Source organism: Salvelinus fontinalis, chromosome 7 (genome assembly GCF_029448725.1).
Source record: "Salvelinus fontinalis isolate EN_2023a chromosome 7, ASM2944872v1, whole genome shotgun sequence".
Taxonomy (NCBI): Eukaryota; Metazoa; Chordata; class Actinopteri; order Salmoniformes; family Salmonidae; genus Salvelinus; species Salvelinus fontinalis.
This window is the reverse complement of record NC_074671.1, coordinates 12,482,666-12,510,384: the sequence shown is the minus strand read 5'-3', so window position 1 is coordinate 12,510,384 and position 27,719 is coordinate 12,482,666. Positions and strand designations below refer to the sequence as shown.

At 42.9% G+C, this 27,719-nt stretch overlaps 1 protein-coding gene across 1 annotated transcript; it reads left to right on the top strand.

Moving 5' to 3' along the window:
* Nucleotides 1-3,838: 3,838 nt before the first annotated feature.
* On the top strand, nucleotides 3,839-25,763 carry LOC129858991 (death-associated protein 1-like). Its single transcript, XM_055928272.1, has 4 exons — nucleotides 3,839-4,030; nucleotides 8,267-8,369; nucleotides 16,196-16,238; nucleotides 24,659-25,763. Exons 1-4 carry the CDS (start codon nucleotides 3,976-3,978, stop codon nucleotides 24,776-24,778), a joined length of 321 nt encoding a protein of 106 aa, XP_055784247.1. The 5' UTR covers nucleotides 3,839-3,975; the 3' UTR covers nucleotides 24,779-25,763.
* Nucleotides 25,764-27,719: the final 1,956 nt, after the last annotated feature.

Sequence of the window (27,719 nt, the reverse complement as noted above, 5' to 3'; positions counted from 1 at the left end):
AGGCCAAGCTTCCTGCCATCCAGGACCTCTATACCAGGCGGCATCAGAGGAAGGCCCTAAAAATTGTCAAAGACTCCAGCTACCGAAGCCATAGACTGTTCTCTCTGCTACCGCATGGCAAGCGGTACTGGAGCACCAAGTCTAGGTCCAAGAGGCTTCTAAACAGATTCTACCCCCAAGCTATAAGACTCCTGAACATCTGATCAAATGGCTACCCAGAACATCTAATCAAATGACCCCCCCCCACCGGTGCCCCCGCACATTGACTATGTACCGGTACCCCCTGTGTATAACCCGCTATTGTTATTTACTGCTGCTCTGTAATTATTTGTTATTCTCATCTATTACTTTTTTGGGGATATTTTCTTAAAACTGCATTGTTGGTTAAGGGCTTGTAAGTAAGCATTTCACTGTAAGGTCTACACCTGTTGTATTCGGTGCATGTGATTTGATCTTTATTCTCATGACTTGAATATGACGCATGCAGTAACAAGGAGAGCCTTGGAGTCTTCAGTTAAAGTCTTCAGTTCAGTTAAAGTCTTCATTGCAGTTCAAGTCTTCAGTTCAGTTAAAGTCTTCAGTTCAGTTATTAACCCCTAAAAGTCTAAGCAGTTGGGTTGGGGGTTCCACTAAGCTAACAATTGGAATCGTTTACCATGGATCATTTAGCTATTTGATTTGGAATTTTAGGACCCCTGTAGGTATATATAAAAAAAGATGTGTAAATTATTTGTTACAATATTGGATTTGGCCTTTACTACTATATCCCATAGAAACGCATTGAATAACATAGTGCTAGAGGCGTCACTACAGACCCTGGTTTGATTCCAGGCTGTATCACAACCGGCCTTGATTGGGAGTCCCATAGGGCTGTGCAAAATTGACTCTAGCGTCGTCCAGGTTAGGGTTTGGACAAGGTAGGCCGCCATTGTAAATAAGAATTCGTTTTTTAATGACTTGCCTAGTTAAACAAAAGTTAAATACATTTAAAAAAATGTAATTTAAAAAAAGTCAAAAAAATTTATCATAAGGAAAAAGGGTTTGAAGTGTCTGTCCTATATTTAGAGGATATAAGAAAGCTCAGGGTATATACCCCAAACATTAGGAGCACCTTCCTAGTATTGAGTTGCACCCCTCTCTACAAGGTGCAACAAAGTGTCAAAAAGTTCCACAGGGATGCTGGCCCATGTTGACTCCAATGCTTCCCACAGTTGTGTCAAGATGGCTGGATGTCCTTTGGGTGGTGGACCATTCTTGATACACACAGGAAACTGTTGAGCGTGAAAAACCCATTAGCGCTGCAATTGTTGACACAAACCGGCGTGCATGGAGCCTACTACCATAGCCCGTTCAAAGGCACTGAAATAATTTGGCTTGCCCATTCACCCTCTGAACGTCACACATACACAATCCATGTCTCAATTGTCTCAAGCCTTAAAAATCCTTCTCCTGTCTCCTCCCCTTCATCTACACTGATTGAAGTGGATTTAAGAAGTGACATCAATAAGGGATCAAAGCTTTCATCTGGATTCAGCTGGTCAGTCTGTGTGATGTAAAGAGCAGGTATTCTTAATGTTTTGTATACTCAGTGTATATAAGTGTATATATATTTTGGATACATATTTAACTCCTTTAACCCCTTCTATTACAAAATGAATTCCATACTTCCATAAAATGTTTTAACCGGTACCAGGTTACCTTACCAGGTTACCATCGTGTTTGTGAGAGTCTCCCCTTTCCATAGTGGGGTCATATCAGTTTTCAGCCCAAACGGTTCAGATGCTACAGACAGAAATTGGCACATCGATGGTACCGACTTCAGTCTAGTCCCAAGACGCTTGTGGGGGTCATAGAGCAAAATGGAGAACACCATCGTGTTCGTGAGAGTCATATTAGTTTGTAAACTGTTCGGACACTACAGACGTTCAGACTCTAAGAACGATTTTCAGGATGTCTCATGGTCTGACAAACCCCGCTGTAGCTCTGCCACTTTCCACCACAGATGCAGAAGGCCGACATAGACGGATGCAGTGGATTGAGACGCAGCCCACACCCAAACAGATATCTATAGTTTAAACAGATTTTGATGGGGATTTTTTATTTTGTTAATTAGATAATAATATTAAAATGTAAAAAAAAAAAGAAAAACCCTTGAATGAGTAGGTGTTTGAAAACTTTTGATCGGTAATGTATACTGTTGAATAGAGATAACGTAGTGTTTTAGTGTGATGGGTCCTTCTACACAAACACATATACTGTTGAATAGAAATAACAATGTTTTGAAGAGCACTCATACACACGACTCTGTATAGAAAACAAGGTTTACACAAGGTATTTCTCAAGGCTGTATTCTCCCCTCTAGTGGCCATATGCAAGCACACGCACACACACACACACACACACACACACACACACACACACACACACACACACACACACACACACACACACACACACACACACACACACACACACACACACACACACACACACACACACAAACTGTATACACCAGTGGAGGGTGCTGAGTGGAGGACAGCTCATAATAATGGCTGGAACGGAGCGAATGGAATGGCATCAAATACATCAAACACATTGTTTCCATGTGTTTGATGTATTTGATACAACTCCACCCTATTCTACTCCAGCCATTACCACGAGCCTGTCCTCCCCAATTAAGATGCCAGCAACCTCCTGTAGTTTACACACTCATAGATATATATATATATACACATGGTTTCCATGTGTTTGATGTCATTCCATTCGCACCATTACAGCCATTATTATGAGCCGTCTTCCACTGAAGCCTCGATAGAATAAAAATATTCCAAAACATGCATCCTGTTTGCAACAAGGCACTAAAGTGATACTGCAAAGAAATGTGCAAAGCAATTACATTTTTTGTCCTATTACAAAGTGTTATGTTTGCGGCAAATCCAATACAACACATTACTGAATAACACTCTTTATATTTTCAAGCATAGTGGTGGCTGCATCATGTTATGGGTATGCTTGTAATCGTTACCTTAACAATTACAAGCATACCCATAACATGATGCAGTTTTTCAGGATAAAAAAGAAACGGAATGGAGCTAAGCACAGGCAAAATCCTAGAGGAAAACCTGGTTAAGTCTGCTTTTCAACAAACACTGGAATATGAATTCACCTTTCAACAGGACAATAAATCAAATCAAATCAATAACGTTAAACACAAGGCCAAATCTACACTGGAGTTGCTTACCAAGAAGACAGTGAATGTTCCTGAGTGGCAGAGTTACAGTTTTAAATCTACTTGAAAATCTATGGCAAGACCTGAAAATTGTTGTCTAGCAATGATCAACAACCAATTTGGCAGAGCTTTAACATTTTGAAAAGAATAATGGGCAAATGTTGCACAATCCAGTTGTGGAAAACTCTTAGAGATTTACCCAGAAAGACTCCCAGCAGTAGTCGTGGCCAAAGGTGCTTCTACAAAGTATTGACTCATGGGTGTGAATACTTATGTTAATTCGATATTTCTGTATTTAATTTTTTTTAATACATTTACAAAAAAAAAAAAAAAAAAAATATGTTTAATACATTTTGAATTCAGGCTATAACACAACAAAATGTGCAGTAAATCAGGGGGCATGAATACTTTCATCTACTTGATTCTATAAAAAAGGACGGAAAGCAGTAACCTCCTTGCCTTTTGATTGATTGAGAGAGATAAGATTGCCTGCTTTTACTGTATATATCCATGGGAAATTCTTTATTCTGGCACCAGCCGCATCCCGTACCACCCTCCCGACGTCAGACTAAACGTGACTTTCCTATTTGTCTGATATTTTCTCTGTCGTCATCACGCACAGTTGCCAAACAAGAAGCCACGTTGACGAACTGGACTGAAGTCGACTGCTGCTGTTTAACCCAGAAAAGAAAAGGAATAGCTATTTAAACGAGTGTTTTCACGCTTCCGCCAGACATTAGTTAGATATGTCTTCGCCGCCGAAGGAGAAAATCGAGACCAAAGGAGGACACCTCCCGGCTGGTATTGAACCTTATGTTGCTTTTTTACAACACAAGCAACATCGCTTTTTGTATTCACGGTTCAGTTGACGTATCACGGCATATGCATTAGGCCTATGTCAATAATTGCATTTGACAACGTTCGTTAGATATACCTACATTTCAAGTAGACTAACATGTGTGTACTCTAACATGTGCTGCTGTTGAACAATATCGTATAGTTTAGCAATTAAATCAGTTTGTTTTCCTGTCGTTAGGTCCTCTTTCCTGGATGACGTGCCATATTGTAACGTTAGCTAAACGCCTGATCCACACCACGCCTATCGAATACGACTTCATCTTGCAAGACAATTTGATAGACGTTACCAATGCTAGATTGCCTGAGTGCCGTTAAAGCTATATATTTGATTATAGCTTAGTATCGTGGAAGCTACCATTTTAAAAGTCTATGTGGGGAATCTGATAACACCTAAGGAGTACGTGGACAGAAAGTAGGGCACGATAGTATGCCATAATTGCCAGAAGACACTGACCCCTCCCATTACGCATGTTTACACTGGGCTGCACTGAGGTCAGTACGCAATTAGGAGTTACATTAACACCATGGAGCGGTGCAAGATATGGGGCGAAAAACATACCTCAAGGCAGGAATGGGATTAGCCCTTGATCATGACTCTGTTACAGTACACATGAGTCATTGGACAAAGGTGTCTTCTATATGCATGAATTTTAAGAGTCAGGGGAGTTTTCTTAAGAGCCGTGACACTCTGAACATTAACACGGGTACGGTTTTGGAAGAATAAGTACCTTATCTTTTCAAAAAACAAAGGTTAAAGTGATACACCTTTTTATAGGGTTAGAATTCCCACATGGCCACATTTCCATGTAACAGCGCTTGTTTACGGAAAACATATGGAACACAGACGACCTGTGTGAATTAGGAAGACAATGTGGTCTACCTGTACTAATTAGCTATCTGCGTTTCTGAACGTCTGTGCTGTGTGTAAATGGAAGACAGACGCCACACAGCTCTGAGTAGCGCAGTGGTCTAAGGCATTGCATCTCAGTGCAAGAGGCGTCACTACAAGACCCTGGTTCGATCCCGGACTGTATCACAACCGGCCGTGATCGGGAGTCCCATAGGGCGGCGCACAAGTGGCCCAGTGTCGTCTGGGTTTGGCCAGGATAGTCCGCCATTGTAAAATAAAAATTTGTTCTTAAAACTTCTTACGAGTGAGATCGGGTGAGATCCCGTTAACGGGATCGACTTGACAACAGCCAGTGAAAGTGCAGGGCACCAAATTCAAACAACAGAAATCTCATAATTAAAATTCCTCAAACATACAAGTATTTTACACCATTTTAAAGATAAACTTGTTGTTAATCCCACCACAGTGTCTGATTTCAAAAAGGCTTTACGACGAAAGCATACCATGCGATTATGTTAGGTCAGCACCTAGTCACAGAAAAAAACAGCCATTTTTCCAGCCAAAGAGAGGAGTCACAAAAAGCAGAAATGGATATAAAATGAATCACTGACCTTTGATGATCATCATCAGATGACACTCGTAGGACTTCATGTTACACAATACATGTATGTTTTGTTCGATAAAGTTCATATTTATATCCAAAAATCTCAGTTTACATTGGCGCGTTATGTTAAGTAATGTTTTGCCTCCAACATCCGGTGATTTTGCAGAGAGCCACATCAATTTACAGAAATACTCATAATAAACATTGATTAAAGATACAAGTATTATACATGGAACTTCAGATAAACTTCTCCTTAATGCAACCGCTATGTCAGATTTCAAAAAAACTTTACGGAAAAAGCACACCATGTAATAATCTGAGTACGGCGCTCAGACACAAAAACAAGCCATACAGGTACCCGCCATGTTGTGGAGTCAACAGAAGTCAGAAATAGCATTATAAATATTCACTTACCTTTGATGATCTTCATCAGAATGCACTCTCATGAATCCCAGTTCCACAATAAATGTTTGTTTTGTTCGATGAAGTCCATAATTTATGTCCAAATACCTCCTTTTTGTTCACGCGTTTAGTTCAGACATCCAAATTCATGATGCGCAGGCCAGACGAAAAGTCAAAAAATTCCATTACAGTCCGTATAAACATGTCAAACGATGTATAGAATCAATCTTTAGGATGTTTTTAACATACATCTTCAATAATGTTTCAACCGGAGAATTCCTTTGTCTTTATAAACGAAAAGGAACGCAGCTACCTCTCACGGGGCCATGCCTGAGTGAGCTCATGGCATTCTGCCAGACACCTGGTTGAAACAGCTCTCATTCCCTCATCCTTCACAGTAGAAGCTTGAAACAAGGTTCTAAAGATGATTGACATCTAGTGGAAGCCTTAAGAAGTGCAATCGGACCAAATTTTACACTGTAAATTGGATAGGCAAAGACTTGAAAACCGACAAACCTCAGATTTCCCACTTCCTGGTTGGATTTTTTCTCATGTTTTTGCCTGCCATATGAGTTTTGTTATACTCACAGACATCATTCAAACAGTTTTAGAAACTTCGGAGTGTTTTCTATCCAAATATACTAATAATATGCATATCTTAGCTTCTGGGCCTGAGTAGCAGGCAGTTTACTCTGGGCACCTTATTCATCCAAGCTACTCAATACTGCCCCAGCCATAAGAAGTTAATTGACTTGCCTAGTTAAATTTAAAAATAAATAAATGTGTTGTCACTGAAAAATACTGTTTACTGTTAAAACCGGTTAAATCAGTGTACAGTGTGTGTATTTTGTTTTTGTGAAATTATTTTGAAGTGATATGAAAGTAGAGGGATATGTTTATAGAACCATACTGTAATTGAGAATCAATTCACGTTTAGAGAGAGTATTTGGGTTCGATTCTCAAGGGGGACCAGTACGAAAACTGTAGGCCTATGCACTCACTACTGTAAAGACGTCCATATGCTTCCCAGCCGAAAGTGTTCGTAAGAGTTTGTGCATATATTATGACAACATTTTGTGACGTTTTGGACTTCGGCAAGGTTTTATTTTTGGTTGTTCGGGGGCACACTTTTTGTCTTGAGGCAAGCCAAAGTCAGTATCTGAAGTCTACGCCCCTTCGTCGGTGATTGATCAACAGTAGGGATTCTTCAATGTATTTATTTAACTCTTATTTTACCAGGTAAGTTGACTGAGAAAACGTTTTCATCTACAGCGACGACCCGAGTCTTTATTGTCATTCAATGAGAGATGACTCACTTTCATGCAATTTGTCAAATACTGCACCAAACATCTTAGTTGGATGTAAAATTGAGTCACTAAGATCTTCTCTGCAAAAACGTCAAAATTAATGACAGATTTACTGCGTTATCTTAGATTAATTCAGACAATTTTGAGGAAGTGTATACTGGCTACGGTCTCTCAAAATGAACAAGCAGTGCTATCGCTGCTTTTCCTAATTTTTCAAACAAAGGCCTTTTAAGGGAGTATGTGTGCACACTCGTTTAGGCGCCAGACGACCTGAAGCATGCTGACGCCTTAAATCGCTCTGGATTAGAGCGTCTGCTAAATGTAAAAAAAATTATGTATTTCAGCATGATATGAGTGGAATCACTGTCTTCATTCTGGATCACAATCTATCTACTGTATGTCCTTTATATTACCCTGATTGGCCTGTCGCCCAGTTAGGCTATCTGATTATCTGTCTGTCTGTGGTTTATTTAACTGCTTTGGTGAAGGACAATTTCATTTTGCCTGAGCCTTTTATCTACTCTGTACCCTAATGCAGCGCTTTCCAAACTCAGTCCTGGGGATGGTTTTGTCTAGAAGGGATACAGCTTTTGTCAAAATTGACTTTTCATAGCAGGTGTAGGACAATTTACGCAGCAGGTTAGGAAAATTTACGTTTTGAGTTGATACGTTTATTATTTGAAACAGCTGTGTAGTGCTAGGACAAAACACTAAATGTGCACCCTTTGGGGTCCCCAGGACCGAGTTTGGGAAAGGTATCTGCTATCTGGGATCCTTGGGACGTCCCTACCATAAACCCTTAACTTAACCATCTTAAATGTCAACTTCAGTGACGTCCCAAGGGTCCCGGATAGCATGGACCGTTTGGGGGACGCTGTCCTAATGTGTGTCAACGTGCATGTAGTGTGTGTTTGTTAATATGAAACAGTTTTGGTGTCTTAATGTGCGTGTTTGTTTGTTAATGTGTAACCGTCCTAGTGTGTAGCTAATTGCGTGTGTCTGTGTGTGTGTGACAGTAAAGGCAGGGGGGATGAGGATAGTGCAGAAGCACCAGGGAGCAGCTCCACCTGAGACCCCTCCCATCGTAGACGAGGACGAGGACTTTGTGGAGGAACCTAGGTAACACACACACACTAAACTTTGACCTGTGGCCTCTGAACAGCATGCCATATACTCTTGCTTCTTTTATTATCAATACACACACACACACACACACAGTCCTAATGTTTAATTTTTACAACTGGTGAGAACATTCTACAAACAAGCCAATTACCCTCTAATTCACCAAATAACCTGTGATTGGCCGGTAGCTGTACTAGAGGAGAAAACCACCAGGTCTGATACTATCTGTTCAACAAGGTGAGGGCCACCTTGTTTTATTTAGATGGTTGTTATTGCCTACTGTTTAGTGGTTTTTCTGAACATGTGTTTGAGGCTTCATTAATGTGTTGTCTGAGGCTTCATTAATGTTGGGTAAAAGCATGGTGCTTTACACCCCCGCTAAGTTCCGCTCTTCGTCTCCACTCTTGAGCAATGTCTGTTTATACAGGTGAAATATTCCCACCACACTATCTGTGTGCGCGCTTCTTTCTTCATACGTGCACGTGTCTGTTGAGTGTACTCTGCAAAGACAACCGAACGGTTGAACAACCTGTTGAGTTCTATGGAATCATTCAAACTCAGCTAGTCTTGTATTTTATTAGGATCCCCATTAGTTCCTGTCAAGGCAGTCACTACTCTTCCTGGGGTCCAAACAGGAACAACAAAACAATAGTCTGCATCATTAGTACAACAATACATCACACAATACATTGTACACAATACATTGTGCGCAATACAAGTGTACACTGTTCCACCAATACAAGTGTACACTGTTCCACCAATACAAGTGTACACTGTTCCACCAATACAAGTGTACACTGTTCCACCAATACAAGTGTACACTGTTCCACCAATACAAGTGTACACTGTTCCACCAATACAAGTGTATGCTATAACATTTATAATATTACAACAATAGAATGTTAGTGTGTGCTGATGTCCTTAAGAGCAAACGAGATCTGTCTTTAGGTCTGGAAAAGTAAAGAGGGCAAGAGGTTTAGAGTATCGGAATGCACCCGGCAGGGTGTGCCCTCGACTGAGCCTGTCTAGAGAGGACTTCCCTATTCGGGAGTGTAGTAGTCACATGATTTCTCTTGACTGCAGTGGTCTGACCGACAACAAACTCTCTGTATATCTTTAATGGAACATGTATACAGTATGTACTATAATTCATTTACATTTCTATAGTACTCTGGAGGAACTTTACTCAGAGATATATATATATATATACACACACACACACACAGTTGAAGTCGGAAGTTTACATACACTTAGGTCGGAGTCATTAAAACTAGTTTTTCAACCAGTCTACAAATTTCTTGTTAACAAACTATAGTTTTGGCATGTCGGTTAGGACATCTACTTTGTGCATGACACAAGTAATTTTTCCAACAATTGACAGATTATTCACTTACAGTGAATTATATCACAATTGCAGTGGGTCAGAAGTTTAAATACACTAAGTTGACTGTGCCTTTTAAACAGCTTGGAAAATTCCAGAAAATTATGTCATGGCTTTAGAAGCTTCTGATAGGCTAATTGACATAATTTGAAGGCCAGTGTCCCGGAGTCGCCTCTTCACTGTTGACGTTGAGGCTGGTGTTTTGCGGGTATTATTTAATGAAGCTGCCAGTTGAGGACTTGTGAGGCGCCTGTTTCTCAAACTAAATACTCCAATGTACTTGTCCGCTTGCTCAGTTGTGCACCGGGGCCTCCCACTCCTCTTTCTATTCTGGTTGGAGCCAATTTGCGCTGTTCTGTGAAGGGAGTAGTACCCAGCGTTGTACGTGATCTTCAGTTTCTTGTCAATTTCTTGGATGGAATAGCCTTCATTTCTCAACAAAAATAGACTGATGAGTTTCAGAAGAAAGTTCTTTGTTTCTGGCCATTTTGAGCCTGTAATCGAACCCACAAATGCTGACGCTCCAGATACTCAACTAGTCTAAAGAAGGCCTGTTTTATTCTTTCTTTAATCAGAACAACATTTTTCAGCTGTGCTAACATAATTGAAAAGGGTTTTCTAATGATCAATTAGCCTTTTAAATTGATAAACTTCGATTAGCTAACACAACGTGCCATTGGAACACAGGAGTGATGGTTGTGGATAATGGGCCTCTGTACGCCTATGTAGATATTCCATAAATAAACAGCCGTTTCCAGCTACAATAGTAATTTACAACATTAAAAATGTCTACACTGTATTTCTGATCAATTTGATGTTATTTTAATGGACCGAAATAAATGCTTTTCTTTCATAAACAAGGACATTTCTAGGTGACCCCAAACTTTTGTACGTGTGTGTGTGTGTGTATGGTGGTAGAGGAGGAGAGTGGTTGCTGTGTGATAGCTGAACCACAGAGAGAGGCTTACCTTCCATCCTGGCCTAAAGAGGGAGGCTGCCATAATGGCTCCGGGTTCTCTCTGGAGAGAACAGAGGCGGCTGTGAATCTGCCCGTGTGAAATGCAGTAGAAATCCCCACTGATGCATGCAACTTGGCTCTTGCCCTAGTTCTGGCTCAAGCTGTCGCTGATTAAAGAGCTAGTTTAGAGTGTGTGCATGTGTGTGTCCACCTGCTCTCGACAGTGGGCAGGTGGGCTCTGTGTAGATGTGGAGCGGAGTGGCCAAGGGAATGCCTGTCACATACAATTTAGACCTCTAAGATGGATGGGAGGAGAGAGAGAGAGAGAGATGGACAGACTGAGAGGGGGATAGAGAGGCTTGGTTCGCTCTCTCTGTCCAAGTAAATATTGAACTGTTGAAGCCAGTCAGGAAGTTGACAGTAAAGTCAACAGAGCGTTTTCACCATGGTCAACTCTGCTCTGCCACAAACACTTCCTGGTCTTCTGGGACCGGTTGCACCAGTTGGGCGTAAAATAAAGTTGGCCTTAAATGATTGGTCAAATGTTTTGCACAACCAAAAATGTGACTAGTAGTTGCTTCATCGTTCATGAGATTTAATGATTCATAATGACGTTTGGTATGCGGCGCCTGTTACTAAGCTGTTACCATCCTCGTGGCAAAATGTACACTGTTTGTAAAGTGCGCTCTGCCCATAAAGTATACACTTCACACATCATTTTGTAAAGCATCACCACATACGTTTTCTTAACCAACTGGATGAATCAATAAATGATTACTGTGAGAATGACTATCAACGAGTGACCAGAATATTTAAAATAAAGTAGGCTAATGCCATTGAAGGCATGTATCAAATCTTTACTTACTCCTAAAGTCATGTTTTTTATTTTTTTTATTCTGTTAAATCATTTCCCAGTGTGTGGTCAGCTATAATTTCATCTGCGTTTTTGATTGGACCAGCACCATTGCGCTGATTTGATACAAGCACAGGGACTTGTCTCAATTGCAGATCTCCATTTTGATATTTATGTAAATTGAGTTGATGCTCATGATGGTCTGCTCATTAGTTATTTATTGAACCTTTTGTTTAACTAGACGGTTAAGAACAAATTCTTATTTACATTGACCACTTACCAAAAGGCAAAGGCCTACTGGGCTGGGATTCAAAATAAACATGAGACACTACATGGACAAAGTAGATGTGGATTTGTCTATTTCAGCAACACTCGTTGCTGACATGTATAAAATTGAGCACACAGCCATGCAATCTCCAGAGTTAACATTGGCAGTAGAATGGCCCACAATGAAGAGCTCAGTGACTTTCACCGTGGCACCGTCATAGGATGGCACCTTTCCAACAAGTCAGTTCGTCAAATTGCTGCCCTGCTAGAGCTTCCCCGGTCAACTGTAAGTGCTGTTATTATGAAGTGGAAACGTCTAGGAGCAACAACGGCTCAGCCGCGAAGCAGTAGGACACACAAGCGCACAGAACTGGACCCCCAAGTGCTGAAGCGTGTAGTGCGTAAAAACGCCTGTCCTCGGTTACAACACTCACTACCGAGTTCCAATCTGCCTCTGTCCTCGGTTACAACACTCACTACCGAGTTCCAATCTGCCTCTGTCCTCGGTTACAACACTCATTACCGAGTTCCAATCTGTCTCTGTCCTCGGTTACAACACTCACTACCGAGTTCCAATCTGCCTCTGTCCTCGGTTACAACACTCACTACCGAGTTCCAATCTGTCTCTGTCCTCGGTTACAACACTCACTACCGAGTTCCAATCTGCCTCTGTCCTCGGTTACAACACTCACTACCGAGTTCCAATCTGCCTCTGTCCTCGGTTACAACACTCACTACAGAGTTCCAATCTGCCTCTGTCCTCGGTTACAACACTCACTACCGAGTTCCAATCTGCCTCTGTCCTCGGTTACAACACTCACTACCGAGTTCCAATCTGCCTCTGTCCTCGGTTACAACACTCACTACCGAGTTCCAATCTGCCTCTGTCCTCGGTTACAACACTCACTACCGAGTTCCAATCTGCCTCTGTCCTCGGTTACAACACTCATTACCGAGTTCCAATCTGCCTCTGGAAGCAACGTCAGCACAAGTACTGTTCGTCAGGAGCTTAAGATGAAATGGGTTTGAATTGGAATGCCGACTGCGAGCCAGGCCTAATCGTCCAACATCAGTGTCCAACCTCACTAATGCTCTTGTGACTGAATGGAAGCAAGTCCCCACAGCAATGTTCCAACATCTAATGGAAAGCCTTCCTGGAAGAGTGGAGGCTGTTATAGCAGAAAAGGGGGGACCAACTCCATATTAATACCCATGATTTTGGAATGAGATGTTCGACGACCAGTTGTCCACATACACTAAAAGTATGTGGTTGTTCCACCTAGATATGTTAAGATGAATGCACTAACTGTAAGTCGCTCTGGAGAAGAGTCTGTTTTAAATGACTAAAATGTAAAAACATAGTGTATCATTTTGCTCTTCACTGGTTTAGGCTAACAGTAGTTTATATCCCAGCCAAAAGCCATTGGATTTGTCTGTTAATCAATCAATGTGATGTTTCACTGAGTCGCTGTCTGTAGGCTATATTTGGTTATTTGATAAGTGGAGGTGGTTCATCTATCACTTATCAGACTCATGTAGCATGCTATAATGTAGTGTAAATCAATTATTATTATTATTATTATTTTGCTATTGACACGTATAGGCAACTCCAAAAACCTGCGGCGGTTGTGAAATATGAACACTATCCTCTGTCTCTCTAAAGATACAACTATTTCTATATCATATGTTGACGTAATAAACAGAACCAAAAAGAAGTGGGCCCCCACCCAGCCAACATCTCTCCATCCAGGGGTACAGAGTCCACATTTGGTCCATTGGGGGGAGGCAAAAGTCCACCCTACAGATCAAGGCATTATTGTGAAATATTGGAGTGTGGACATGCCATCTTCATTCCCAGTTACATTGTTTTTCAATTTTGTGCCAAATAGAAATTGTGTTAGCAGTAATAGGACCGAAGTGTAGTTTACATTGTTTAGGGGTTATATCAGTGGAGACCACCTCTCCCAGGGCAATAAGAGGCACCATATTTCTCTCTACTCAGCTAGGGGGCAGAAGAATCATGTCTCAACTAATTTTGGATGGAGCGAAACGCTAGTGTCTGGATTTACAATTTAAAGTTGGGTACGGCTAGTCCTATGTCTTTTGCTCTTTGTAAGTTTAATTTTATCTGGGATCGTTTACCATGTCAAATACATTTTGAAAGCACACTGTTGTATACCAATAGCCAGATGAGGGAACCATGGGTGTCTTTGAAGTACAGAAATTAAACTGTGGCAAAATATACATTTTGACAGTAGATATTCTGCCGATTAACACTAGAACCGCTTGGCCTCGAGTGACCCCCCTCAAGCTAATGAGCAGTCATGTTGACCGTGTAATTAATACATATATGCTATCACAAAAAATTATAATTTGGTTCTGTTTATAAAGGTCTTGGGTAATGTTAGAATATGAAAATATATAGATTTAAATGAACACAATAGCATTTTCATGAGTTTGTTACTGTAGGCTGTATGTAAAAAATAAATGTCAACTAAACACATTCAAGTATTCAACATTTTTATTTGTCGAGTGCCTTTTTTACAACTATGAATCAAAAAGCAACTCTGTTGGATCGCGGTAACGTTGTCTATTGACTAAAAGACAAAAAATATCCCAACCTGAGATGCACGGTCAGCAAGACGCACAATCAAATGAAAATCAGGAGCGTTAACATCATTATAAGCACCAAATGTAGTTAATAAATTGTGAAAATCAGCACAGAAGCAATAATGGCATTATAATGAATGTGTCTATGACCGCAGTCAATTATTGTCTGCTAGTGCTTAATGGTGCGTCTTCACACAATGTCATCTGTTGGAGCATGTCACACAAACAACGAAAGCTGGTGAGTTGTTTTTTTTTTGTTTTTTTTGCTTGAGATGTCGAGCCTGCTCTCTCTGATGACATTTTGTGCTGATAATCGTCCAGTAGCATTGTCACCGGCTTGTTCTATCTAAATGGTGCCCTCCCTTCCTCTCTTGTCTCAGTTTTATTTGGTGGTTGTGAAGTCGCGTTCTCGCTTTTTTTGCGCTCAGGTTGAGGTGTAGGTTAAGGCTGAGGAGGAGGCTCAGGCTGAGGAGGAGGCTCAGGCTGAGGAGGAGGCTCAGGCTGAGGAGGAGGCTCAGGCTGAGGAGGAGGCTCAGGCTGAGGAGGAGGCACAGGCTGAGGAGGAGGCTCAGGCTGAGGAGGAGGCTCAGGCTGACGGGGGAAAAATGTTTTAAAATGACATGCCCTCCTTAAACTGGTTATAACTTCATTTCTGTTGTGATATTAAGATTCTATCAGTGACAGTGTTACATAGACTTATTTAAGAAAAGTCAAGGACTGAGGGGGGGGGGGGGCATGACTTTAAAAATGGCAGAGTGATAACAATGCATCTAATTTTGTAAAGTGGTTTCTTGCATCAAACACAGCAACATGTAACTTAAAGCGGGTACAGCCGCCGTGGTCACAGTAAACTAGCACTGGAAGTTGCACAGTTTGTGCTCATCAGAACTGAAAGTGGACAATGGAAATGGAGCCTGTGACCTGACTTCCTCTTTTGGACGTTACCATGGCGACACTCCATCTTAACTCCTCCTTCACACTTCTGGATTGGTTGAACAGTGCAGAAGTTTTTTATTATTATTTGTATTCTTTTTTGGGGTCAAGACCAGTAGTTTTAGGCTTTTCTTTTATGCTTGCTGCGTTAGGTTAGTCAGTCGTTAACTTCTTGACAAGGTCGTGGGTGTTGTACCATGGATGCTAGCTACAATATGTAGACTACCTTAAGTGTGTATGCTACTTTATGTATCCCTGTAGCCCTGCCCAAACTTCCAGAGGTAGTGGCCGAGGACAGCATTTTACTTCCTGTAATAGTTCTGCTGTTAAACTAGACCAGACTCGTTTCTCATGTCAAGGTCCATGTCCACCTCGGAATGATCCCGCTTATTCTCTCTCATTCCTTCCCTCTCAACTCAACCCTTTTCCTCTCTCTCCCTGGTCCAAAGGTGTGTTCTCAGCCCTCCCCCCTATCTGCTGTTTGAGTTGCAGTGTAGATCCAGACCAGGATTAATGTTAGTCATTTAGCAGGTTGGCAGGCAGGTCCACAGTACTGTGGCTAAGCTCTGGGCTCTCTTTTCTCTCTCTCCCTCTGGAGTCATACTAGGCCAGGATGTTCCTTTCCTTATAACACACTGTTCAATGGGATCAAACAGAAGTGATTTCTGTTCCTGTCTTTGTAACATCCTGAAAGTCGATGGTCAGTGGTTTTGATATTGACACTGACATTTCATCTCAACAAAATGTTATTTTGTCCCGTCAGTGTTGCCATGGAGACAGTCAGTCTGTTTTTATAATCTCTCTCTCTTGTCTCTTTCTAGCCCACCAAAGCCCACTGTGGTCGTTTCAGGAGTGGTTACAAAGGTAAGTGGTCTCTCTCTCACACACACACACACACACACCTACCTTAGCCCACCCCATTCCACATACGCCATACGCCCCCTAGCTAAGCTCACCCCCCTGTGGTTCCTACTGACCATCTGTACCTTTTTAATCCTCTATCTGTCTGTGTTATTACACCTGCAGGCTGCGACAGGCTCTTTAGCTCTACCCCCAGTCTTTCCATGTATTCCCCAACACGCCTGCAGGCCCTTTACCTCTCTGGTTCTACCCCCAGTCTTTCCATGTATTCCCCAACACGCCTGCAGGCCCTTTACCTCTCTGGTTCTACCCCCAGTCTTTCCATGTATTCCCCAACACGCCTGCAGGCCCTTTACCTCTCTGGTTCTACCCCCAGTCTTTCCATGTATTCCCCAACACGCCTGCAGGCCCTTTACCTCTCTGGTTCTACCCCCAGTCTTTCCATGTATTCCCCAACACGCCTGCAGGCCCTTTACCTCTCTGGTTCTACCCCCAGTCTTTCCATGTATTCCCCAACACGCCTGCAGGCCCTTTACCTCTCTGGTTCTACCCCCAGTCTTTCCATGTATTCCCCAACACGCCTGCAGGCCCTTTACCTCTCTGGTTCTACCCCCAGTCTTTCCATGTATTCCCCAACACGCCTGCAGGCCCTTTACCTCTCTGGTTCTACCCCCAGTCTTTCCATGTATTCCCCAACACGCCTGCAGGCCTTTTACCTCTCTGGTTCTACCCCCAGTCTTTCCATGTATTCCCCAACACGCCTGCAGGCCCTTTACCTCTCTGGTTCTACCCCCAGTCTTTCCATGTATCCCCCAACACGCCTTAAGGCTGCGACAGGCCTTAAATAAAGCCTGGTGAACCAGGGGGCAGCTGTTCACATGACTTTATATTCTCCAACTGAGATGACCTTGGAGAGAGGAGCTACATCTCCCTGATAAAGCCTTACTGCCTCAGTTCTATCTGTTGAGGTTTGGTGAACTAGGGGTTAACATTGTCTAAATTCCACTCAATTATATTGCATTCCTATGGAGAGAGATCTCTCTCTGAAACCCTAACTTTCTCTCTTTCTTCCTGCTTTACTGTCTTTTCTGGTTGCCAGCGATTTTAATTCTGCATCATTAAAGTGTAAATATGTAACTTTTTGGGCGACCTGAACAAATGCACATAGAAGTGCGAGTTATAGATCTATCATTCTCATTGAAAGCAAGTCTAAGAAGCGTTAGATCTGTTCTATATGCGCTATTTCTATTTTTCCCGTACTTTTGTCTTTTACTTTCGGTTTTGTATACCAGCTTCAAACAGCTGAAACAATATTTTTGCTTTGGGAAAATATATTTCACAGCAGTTTAGATGGTATAATGAATCTCTACGCTATACTGAACAGAAATATGAACGCAACATGTAAAGTGTTGGTCCCATGTTTCATGAGCTGAAATAAAATATCCCAGAACTTTTCCATAAACACAAAAAGCTTATTTCTCAGAAATGTTGTGCACAAATGTGTTTACTTCCCTGTTAGTGAGCATTTCACCTTCGCCAAGATAATCCATCCACCTGACAGGTGTGGCATATCAAGAAGCTGATCAAACGGCATGATCATTACACAGGTGCACCTTGTGCTGGGGACAATAAGAGGCCACACTAAAATGTGCAGTTTTGTCACACAACACAATGCCACATATGTTTCAAGTTTGTGCAATCGGCATGCTGACTGTAGAAATGTTCACCAGAGCTGTTGCCAGATAATTGAATGTTAATTTCTGTACCATAAGCTGCCTCAAATTACATTTTAGAGAATTTGGCAGTATGTCCAACCGACCTCACAACCGCAGACCACATGTACCACGCCAGCCTAGGACCTCCATTTCCGGCTTCTGATACCAGCCACCCGGATAGCTGATGAAACTGAAGAATTATTGCACAAACAGTCAGAAACTGTCTCAGGGAAGCTCGTTGTCCTCACCAGGGCCTTGACCTGAATGCAGTTGGGTGTCGTAATTGACTTCAGTGGGGAAATGCTCACCTTGTGCTCTTCACGGATGAATCCCGGTTTGAACTGTACCGGGCAGCTGGCAGACAACTTGGATGGCGTCGTGTGGGCGAGCGGTTTGCTGATGTTAACGTTGTAAACGGTGTGCTCCATGGTGGAGGTTGGGTTATGGTATGGGCAGGCATAAGATTTCACACAATTCCTGGAAGCTGAAAATGTTCCAGTTCTTCCATGGCCTGTATACTCACCAGACATGTCACCCTTTGAGTATGTTTGGGATGCTCTGAATCGATGTGTACAACAGTGGTGTGTTCTAGTTCCCTCCAATATCCAGCAACTTCGCACAGCCATTGTAGGTAACATTACCTCCGCCACACTCATCCTCAACACAGGGGTGTGTGCTTAGTCCTGCAGCCCCATCCACGTCGATGGGGTTGCAGTGAAGGGGGTCAAGAGCTCCCAAGTTCCTCAGTGTCCACATCATTAAGCACTTAAAATGGTCCACACACACACCTCTTCCCCCTCAGGAGGTTGAAAAGATTTGGCACTACAGAGGGTGGTGCGGACAGCCCAGTACATGGGGCTGAGCTGTCCGCCATCCAGGACCTCTATATCAGGCGGTGTGAAATGGAGGCCCGGAAGATCTCAAGCCACCCAAGCCATAAACTGTTCTCACTGCTTCAAGTCTTACACCAACAGGCTACTTAACAGCTTCTGTTCCCAAGCCATAAAGCTAACTGAATAGCTAACTGAATAGCTAACTGAATAGCTAACTGAATAGCTAATTGAATAGCTAACTGAATAGCTAACTGAATAGCTAACTGAATAGCTAACTGAATAGCTAACTGAATAGCTAACTGAATAGCTAACTGAATAGCTAACTGAATAGCTAACTGAATAGCTAACTGAATAGCTAACTGAATAGCTAACTGAATAGCTAGATGGACTATCTGAGTTGACCCTTGTATTTCATTTTATTCTATGGACACTGACACTCCAACCCACACACTTCATAATTTGCTCACACACACACAATATGCACATACAGTGCCTTCAGAAAGTATTCATACCCCTTGACTTTTTCAAAATGTTGTTACAGCCTGAATTTAAAAGGGATTCAATTGAGATTGTGTTCACTGGCCTACACAAAATACTCATAATACTCAATGTCAAAGTGGAATGATGTTTTTACAAATTAATAAAAAAAATTAAAAGCTGAAATGTCTTGAGTCAAAGTATTCAACCCCTTTGCTTAACAAAGTCATAATAAGTTACATGGACTCACTCTGTGTACAATAATAGTGTTTCACATGATTTTTGAATGACAAGCTCCTCGCTGTACCCTACACATACTTTTGGCCATGTCGTGCAATTGTATGTGGACACCCCTTCAAATGTGTGGATTAGGCTATTTCAGCCAAACCTGTTGCTGACAAGTTGTTAAAATCGAGCACACAGCCATGCAATCTCCATAGATAAATATTGGCAGTCGAATGGCCCGTACTGAAGAGCTCAGTGACTTCCAACGTGGCACCATCATAGGATACCACTTTTCCAACAAGTCAGCTTGTCGAATTTCTGCACTTCTAGAGCTGCCCCGGTCAAAGTGCTGCTGTAGTGAAGTGGAAACGTCTAGGAGCAACAACGGCTCAGCTGAGAAGTGGTTGGCCACACAAGCTCACAGAACAGGACCGCCGAGTGCCGTAGCGCATAAAAATTGTCTGTCCTTGGTTGCAACACTCACTACAAAGTTCCAAACTGACTCTGTAGGAAACGTCAGCACAAGAACTGTTCGCCGGGAGCTTCATGAAATGTGTTTCCATGGCCGAGCGGCTGCACACAAGACTAAGATCAGCATGCACAAGCTCGCCGCCATTGGATTCTAGAGCAGTGGAAATGCGTGATGGAGTGATGGATCACGCTTCACCATCTGGCAGTCCGACGGACTAATCTGGGTTTGTTGGATGCCAGGAGAACACTACCTGGCTGAAAGCATAGTGCCAACTAAAGTCTGCTGGAGGAGGAATAATGGTCTGGGGCTGTTTTTTCATGGTTCCGGCCCCTTAGTTCCAGTGAAGGGATATCTTAACGCTACAGGATACAATTACATTCTAGAAGATTCTGTGCTTCCACCTTTGTTGCAACAGTTTGGGGAAGGCCCTTTTTTTGTTCAGCATAATGGCCCAGTGCACAATGCGAAGACCATACAGAAATGGTTTGTCGATCGGTGTGGAAGAACTTGACTGGCTTGCACAGAGCCTTAATCTCAACTCGATCGAACACCTTTGGGATGAATTGGAACGCCAATGGTGAGCCAGGCCTAATCGCCCAACATCACTAATGCTCTTGAAGCTGAATGGAAGCAATGTTGCAACATCTAGTGGAAATTCTTCCCAGGAGAGTGGAGGCTGTTATAGCAGGCAAGGGGGGGACCAACTCCATATTAATGCCCATGATTTTGGAATGATATGCTCGAGCATAATACACTGCTCAAAAAAATAAAGGGAACACTTAAACAACACAATGTAACTCCAAGTCAATCACACTTCTGTGAAATCAAACTGTCCATTTAGGAAGCAACACTGATTGACAATAAATTTAACATGCTGTTGTGCAAATGGAATAGACAAAAGGTGGAAAATTAAAGGCAATTAGTAAGACACCCCCAAAAAAGGAATGGTTCTGCAGGTGGTGACCACAGACCACTTCTCAGTTCCTATGCTTCCTGGCTGATGTTTTGGTCACTTTTGAATGCTGGCGGTGCTTTCACTCTAGTGGTAGCATGAGATGGAGTCTACAACCCACACAAGTGGCTCAGGTAGTGCAGTTCATCCAGGATGGCACATCAATGCGAGCTGTGGAAAAAAGGTTTGCTGTGTCTGTCAGCGTAGTGTCCAGAGCATGGAGGCGCTACCAGGAGACAGGCCAGTACATCAGGAGACGTGGAGGAGGCCGTAGGAGGGCAACAACCCAGCAGCAGGACCGCTACCTCCGCCTTTGTGCAAGGAGGTGCACTGCCAGAGCCCTGCAAAAAGACCTCCAGCAGGCCACAAATGTGCATGTGTCTGCTCAAACGGTCAGAAACAGACTCCATGAGGGTGGTATGAGGGCCCGACGTCCACATGTGGGGGTTGTGCTTACAGCCCAACACCGTGCAGGACGTTTGGCATTTGCCAGAGAACACCAAGATTGGCAAATTCGCCACTGGCGCCCTGTGCTCTTCACAGATGAAAGCAGGTTCACACTGAGCACATGAGCACATGTGACAGACGTGACAGAGTCTGGAGACGCCGTGGATAACGTTCTGCTGCCTGCAACATCCTCCAGCATGACTGGTTTGGCGGTGGGTCAGTCATGGTGTGGGGTGGCATTTCTTTGTGGCGCCGCACAGCCCTCCATGTGCTCGCCAGAGGTAGCCTGACTGCCATTAGGTACCGAGATGAGATCCTCAGACCCCTTGTGAGACCATATGCTGACACATGCACATTTGTGGCCTGCTGGAGGTCATTTTGCAGGGCTCTGGCAGTGCATCTCCTTGCACAAAGGCGGAGGTAGCGGTCCTGCTGCTGGGTTGTTGCCCTCCTACGGCCTCCTCCACGTCTCCTGATGTACTGGCCTGTCTCCTGGTAGCGCCTCCATGCTCTGGACACACGCTGACAGACACAGCAAACCTTTTTGCCACAGCTCACATTGATGTGCCGTCCTGGATGAACTGCACTACCTGAGCCACTTGTGTGGGTTGTAGACTCCGTCTCATGCTACCACTAGAGTGAAAGCACCGCCAGCATTCAAAAGTGACCAAAACATCAGCCAGGAAGCATAGGAACTGAGAAGTGGTCTGTGGTCACCACCTGCAGAACCATTCCTTTTTTGGGGGTGTCTTACTAATTGCCCATAATTTCCACCTTTTGTCTATTCCATTTGCACAACAGCATGTTAAATTTATTGTCAATCAGTGTTGCTTCCTAAGTGGACAGTTTGATTTCACAGAAGTGTGATTGACTTGGAGTTACATTGTGTTGTTTAAGTGTTCCCTTTATTTTTTTGAGCAGTGTACTTTTGGCCATGTACAATTATTTGTAAGGTCTGTCAGTCGCGCAGTGATTTTCAACATAATTTACACTGACTCTGCACACCCACTCACATACAATTATCATATACACTTCTGCTACTCTGTTTATCATATATCCTAATGCCTAGTCACCTTACCCTATACATATCTACCTCTATCACTACAGTATCCCTGCACATTGTAAAAATGGTACTGGAACTGACTGACCCTGTATATAGTATGTTTACTTGTGTTTTTATTTGTTGTGTTTTTGTTTTACGTTATTTCTAGTGCTACATTGATTATTGATTATTGCATTGTTGAGTTTAGAGAAGCAAGAAAGCTATTTCACTGTACTTGTGAATGTAGCATTTCAACTTGAAACTCTATCAAACTCCTAGATGTATCCCCATCCTAGTTTGACCCTAATCGAGTGTGTTTTTTTCCCCAGAGGTTTATATAGATGATGTAACCTTACATCTGGTCTCCCTACTGCATCATAATATGAATCAATCCAGGCATAAATGTATTTATGTTTACAAAAAAAATATGACCTATGATTTACAATATGAGGGAACTAGTTTTCCATCCAATTGTTGGAATGGTGTGGGCGTACCCCAACAACGGAATGGTGTGGGCGTACCCCAACAACGGAACGGTGTGGGCGTACCCCAACAACGGAACGGTGTGGACGTACCCCAACAACGGAACGGTGTGGACGTACCCCAACAACGGAACGGTGTGGGCGTACCCCAACAACGGAACGGTGTGGGCGTACCCCAACAACGGAACGGTGTGGACGTACCCCAACAACGGAACGGTGTGGACGTACCCCAACAACGGAACGGTGTGGACGTACCCCAACAACGGAACGGTGTGGGCGTACCCCAACAACGGAACGGTGTGGGCGTACCCCAACAACGGAACGGTGTGGGCGTACCCCAACAACGGAACGGTGTGGGCGTACCCCAACAACGGAACGGTGTGGGCGTACCCCAACAACGGAACGGTGTGGGCGTACCCCAACAACGGAACGGTGTGGGCGTACCCCAACAACGGAACGGTGTGGGCGTACCCCAACAACGGAACGGTGTGGGCGTACCCCAACAACGGAACGGTGTGGGCGTACCCCAACAACGGAACGGTGTGGGCGTACCCCAACAACGGAACGGTGTGGGCGTACCCCAACAACGGAACGGTGTGGGCGTACCCCAACAACGGAACGGTGTGGGCGTACCCCAACAACGGAACGGTGTGGGCGTACCCCAACAACGGAACGGTGTGGGCGTAGCCCAACAACGGAACGGTGTGGGCGTAGCCCAACAACGGAACGGTGTGGGCGTAGCCCAACAACGGAACGGTGTGGGCGTAGCCCAACAACGGAACGGTGTGGGCGTAGCCCAACAACGGAACGGTGTGGGCGTAGCCCAACAACGGAACGGTGTGGGCGTAGCCCAACAACGGAACGGTGTGGGCGTAGCCCAACAACGGAACGGTGTGGGCGTATACCGGTCATAAAAAATATTCATGCGAGTAGACTGCTGATTGGCCAGGTCATCCTGTCTTTGAGGGAGAAGTTGGAGGTGGAGTTTTTAACGTTTTTGTTTATATCCAAAGCTTTGGCTACAAACGAATATAGGATGAGTCGTCAACATTATTTGGGTATGAGTTAACAGAATATGAACTTTTTAAAAGTGAGATTTTCACTGGACATTTACTTTATAACTTTCTGGGAATGAAACCCAACAGACCGTCAGCACAGATTTCCCTATAGAGTTCAGACTACATACTAGTTCCACTTTATCATACCATAAGAGGGTTCAGAGTGATGAGATGCCCAGATGTAGGTCTCCTAACCTGGGTAACGAGGTCTGCCACCTCCCTGGCATCTAGATCTAATATATCAACTGTCTGAATTGTTTTCAATAGGAGTTATGGTCAGAAAGTGATACTGTTATCTGACCAGACATGGCACATACAACACTGCACTTTTGCCTGTCCTGTGTGTGTGTGCTCTATAGCCTCAGATATTATGATTTCACTACTGTAACAACACAACTCTTATCTATAGCCTTGTTTACACTTGCAGTTTTTTAAGTGACTCAAATAAAAATGTATATCCGACTCAAATCTGTTCTTTTACCTATACATACAAGTGATAGAAACTACATGGAGGAGCACTAAGGCCAGTGTCATGTAAACAGTATCTATAGGGCTCTGAATAAATGGTCTGAAATCAGATTGGTGAAAATGTGGTAAAAAAATGCATTTCAAAGAATTCTGAGATACTGTGTAAGTTTCTGTACTCTGTAACACAGCTGTACTAAGTGTCTGTGTTCTGTAACACAGCTGTACTAACTGTCTGTGTGGTTCTGTTCCCAGGGTGATAAGGACTTCACCCCTGCAGCGGCCCAGGTAGCTCACCAGAAGCCCCAGCCGTCTATCACCAAGATGCCCCAGAACCAGCACCTCACTCAGCACATTCACCAGCCCCGCAAGTGAGGCTACCGCCAAGCTTACCCTCCCTCCACTAACTCTGCTACAACTGGCCTCACAAGTAATCACCACTAACACAGATCTATGATCAGTTTTGTGTTTACCCCGTCCAATGCTTAAGTAAAGATTTGAGGAAGGGAAGCTGATCCTAGATCTGTGCCTAAGGGAAAGCCAACGCAATGTGATCAATGGACCACAGCAGCCTACCGACCAACCCAACAACCAATCATAAGCCAGAGATGAGCTCAAGCTCCTGCCTTCCCGCCACAACTGTCCTCACAGACCATCGTAGCCAGAAAGCAGCTTCTTAAGCCTGCAACCCACCAATTATGTGCCAGAAAGCAAAGTGAAAGAAACGGTGTGGAACCACAGAAACAGAAATCAACCAATCAAAGCACTACAGAAACCCAATCAAGCACGCACCCAATCTTCATATGTGCTCAGGTTACCAGGGCAACCCTTGTTAAGCATTCCATATGATTCCATTTCCTCTTTGTTCTTAACTTTCTATGAACTAAGAACCTGTCATCATAGAAAATGATAGAGGCCTCTAGTTGCGTAAAGGCAGCCTTTGCATGGGCAGCGAAATTAAGGCCTTCCACCATTTTAATGTAGTCAATCGAGTGGGACATCCAACTTCATTGGCTGATCCCTCCTGGTGACCTTGTTGGGGTCATGTCTAACCTGGTAATCGGGAGCGATCAGCCAATCGTGACGTAGAAGAAAACTGACAACTTCAAAATTGAGATTAGGGTTTGAGGTGCTATAATGGCACAGATACAAGATGAGTCTCTCTATGGTTGTCATAGACCGCAAATACACACCATCCCGTTTATGCCAGGTGTTGTTCATGTCAACTATAATTTCAGACTTTATTTAATCAAGAAGGATTTTTAGTTTATAAAGTGTTAAAAAAATATATTAAAAAATCCTTAGTCTGTGAATGGACTTAGGCGTGGTTGTCATAATAAATAAAGATTTAACTTTAAAATCATTGTTTTATGTCTTCAATGTTACTGGGTAATTATGTCATTTTGTATTGTCTGTAAACAAATGTTGTGTATTAACCTTAGTGACCTGCATATATATAGTACCAGTCAAAAGTTTGGACACACCTACTCATTCAAGAGTTTTTCTTTATTTACTATTTTCTACATTGTAGAATAATAGTGAAGACATCAATACTATGCAATAATACACATGGAATCATGTAATTATACAAAAAGTGTTTAAAAAAAATATTTTTTAGATTTCAGATTCTTCAAAGTGCCCACCCTTTGCCTTGAAAGCTTTGCACACTCTTGACATTCTCTCAACCAGCTTCATAAGGAAATCACCTGGAATGCGTTTCCAACTGTCTTAAAGGAGCTCCCACATGTGTTGAGCACTTTTTGGCTGCTTTTCCTTCACTTGTGGTCCAACTCATCGCAAATCTCAATTGGGTTGAGGTTGGGTGATTTATGGAGGCCAGGTCATCTGATGCAGCGCTCCATCACTCTCCTTGGTCAAATAGCTCTTACACAGCCTGGAGGTGTGTTTTGGGTCATTGTCCTGTTGAAAAACAAATAAGCGCAAACCAGACGGTATGGCGTATCGCTGCAGAATGCTATGGTAGCCATTCTGGTTAAGTAAATAAATCAAACTGTGACCAGCAAAGCACCATCACACATACTCCACCAGGGAGCGGCAGAGTAGCCTAGTGGTTAGAGCATTGGACTAGTAACCGAAAGGTTGCAAGTTCGAATCCCCGAGCTGGCAAGGTACAAATCTGTCGTTCTGCCCCTGAACAAGGCAGTTAACCCACTGTTCCTAGGCCGTCATTGAAAATAAGAATTTGTTCTCAACCTCTCTTGGGTACGTGAGATGTTAGCGTCCCACCTCTTCAACAGCCAGTGAAACTGCTGGGCGCCAAATTCAAATACAGAAATACTCATTATAAAAATTCAGAAAACAAAACATATTTTACATAGGTTTAAAGATTAACTTCTTATGAATCCAACCACGTGTCAGATTTTAAAAATGCTTTACGGCGAAAGCATACCTTGCGATTATTTGAGAACATAGCCCAGCAGGCAAGTCACTACAAACAGTAACCAGCCAAGTAGAACAGTTACACAAGTCAGAAATAGAGATAAAATTAATCCCTTACCTTTGATGATCTTCATATGGTTGCACTCAGCTGACATTAATTTACTCAATAAATGTTCCTTTTGTTCGATAAAGTCTCTTTATATCCAAAAACCTCAGTTTTGTTCGCGCGTTTTCTTCAGTAATCCACAGGCTCAAACGCAGTCAAAACAGGAAGACAAAAAAAATCTAAATTGTATTCGTAAAGTTCATAGAAACATGTCAAACGATGTTAATATTCAATCCTCAGGTTTTGAGCCTAATTAATCAATAATATTTCAACCGGACAATAACGTTGTCAATTTAAAAGGTAAACAAGAAAGGCACTCTCTCGGTCTCGCGCATGAAAAAGCTCTGTGACACTTTAGGGTCCACTCATTCAGACTGCTCTTACTTCCTCATTTTTCAGAATACAAGCCTGAAACAATTTCTAAAGACTGTTGACATCTAGTGGAAGGCATAGAGACTGCAATTTGAGTCCTAATTCAATGGATACTGTAATGGCATTGAATAGAAAACTACAACAAAAACAAAAAAACTACTTCCTGAATGGATTTTTCTCAGGTTTTCGCCTGCCAAATCAGTTCTGTTATACTCAGACACTATTTTAATATATAATATATGCATAACATATCTTCTGGGCCTGAGAAGCAGGCAGTTTAATTTGGGCATGCATTTCATCCAAAATTCAGAATGCTGCCCCTTACCCTAGAGAAGTTAACTGACCTGCCTAGTTAAATAAATGTAAAATAAAAATAAAATATACTTCACGGTGGGAACCACACATGCAGAGATCATCCATTCACCTACTCTGCGTCTC

Coding starts and splice junctions, on each gene's coding strand:
- LOC129858991 (XM_055928272.1), top strand. CDS start 3,976: ATGTCTTCGCCGCCGAAGGAGAAAATCGAGACCAAAGGAGGACACCTC. Junction 4,031..8,266: donor AGGAGGACACCTCCCGGCTG/GTATTGAACCTT, acceptor TGTGTGTGACAG/TAAAGGCAGGGGGGATGAGG. Junction 8,370..16,195: donor GACTTTGTGGAGGAACCTAG/GTAACACACACA, acceptor GTCTCTTTCTAG/CCCACCAAAGCCCACTGTGG.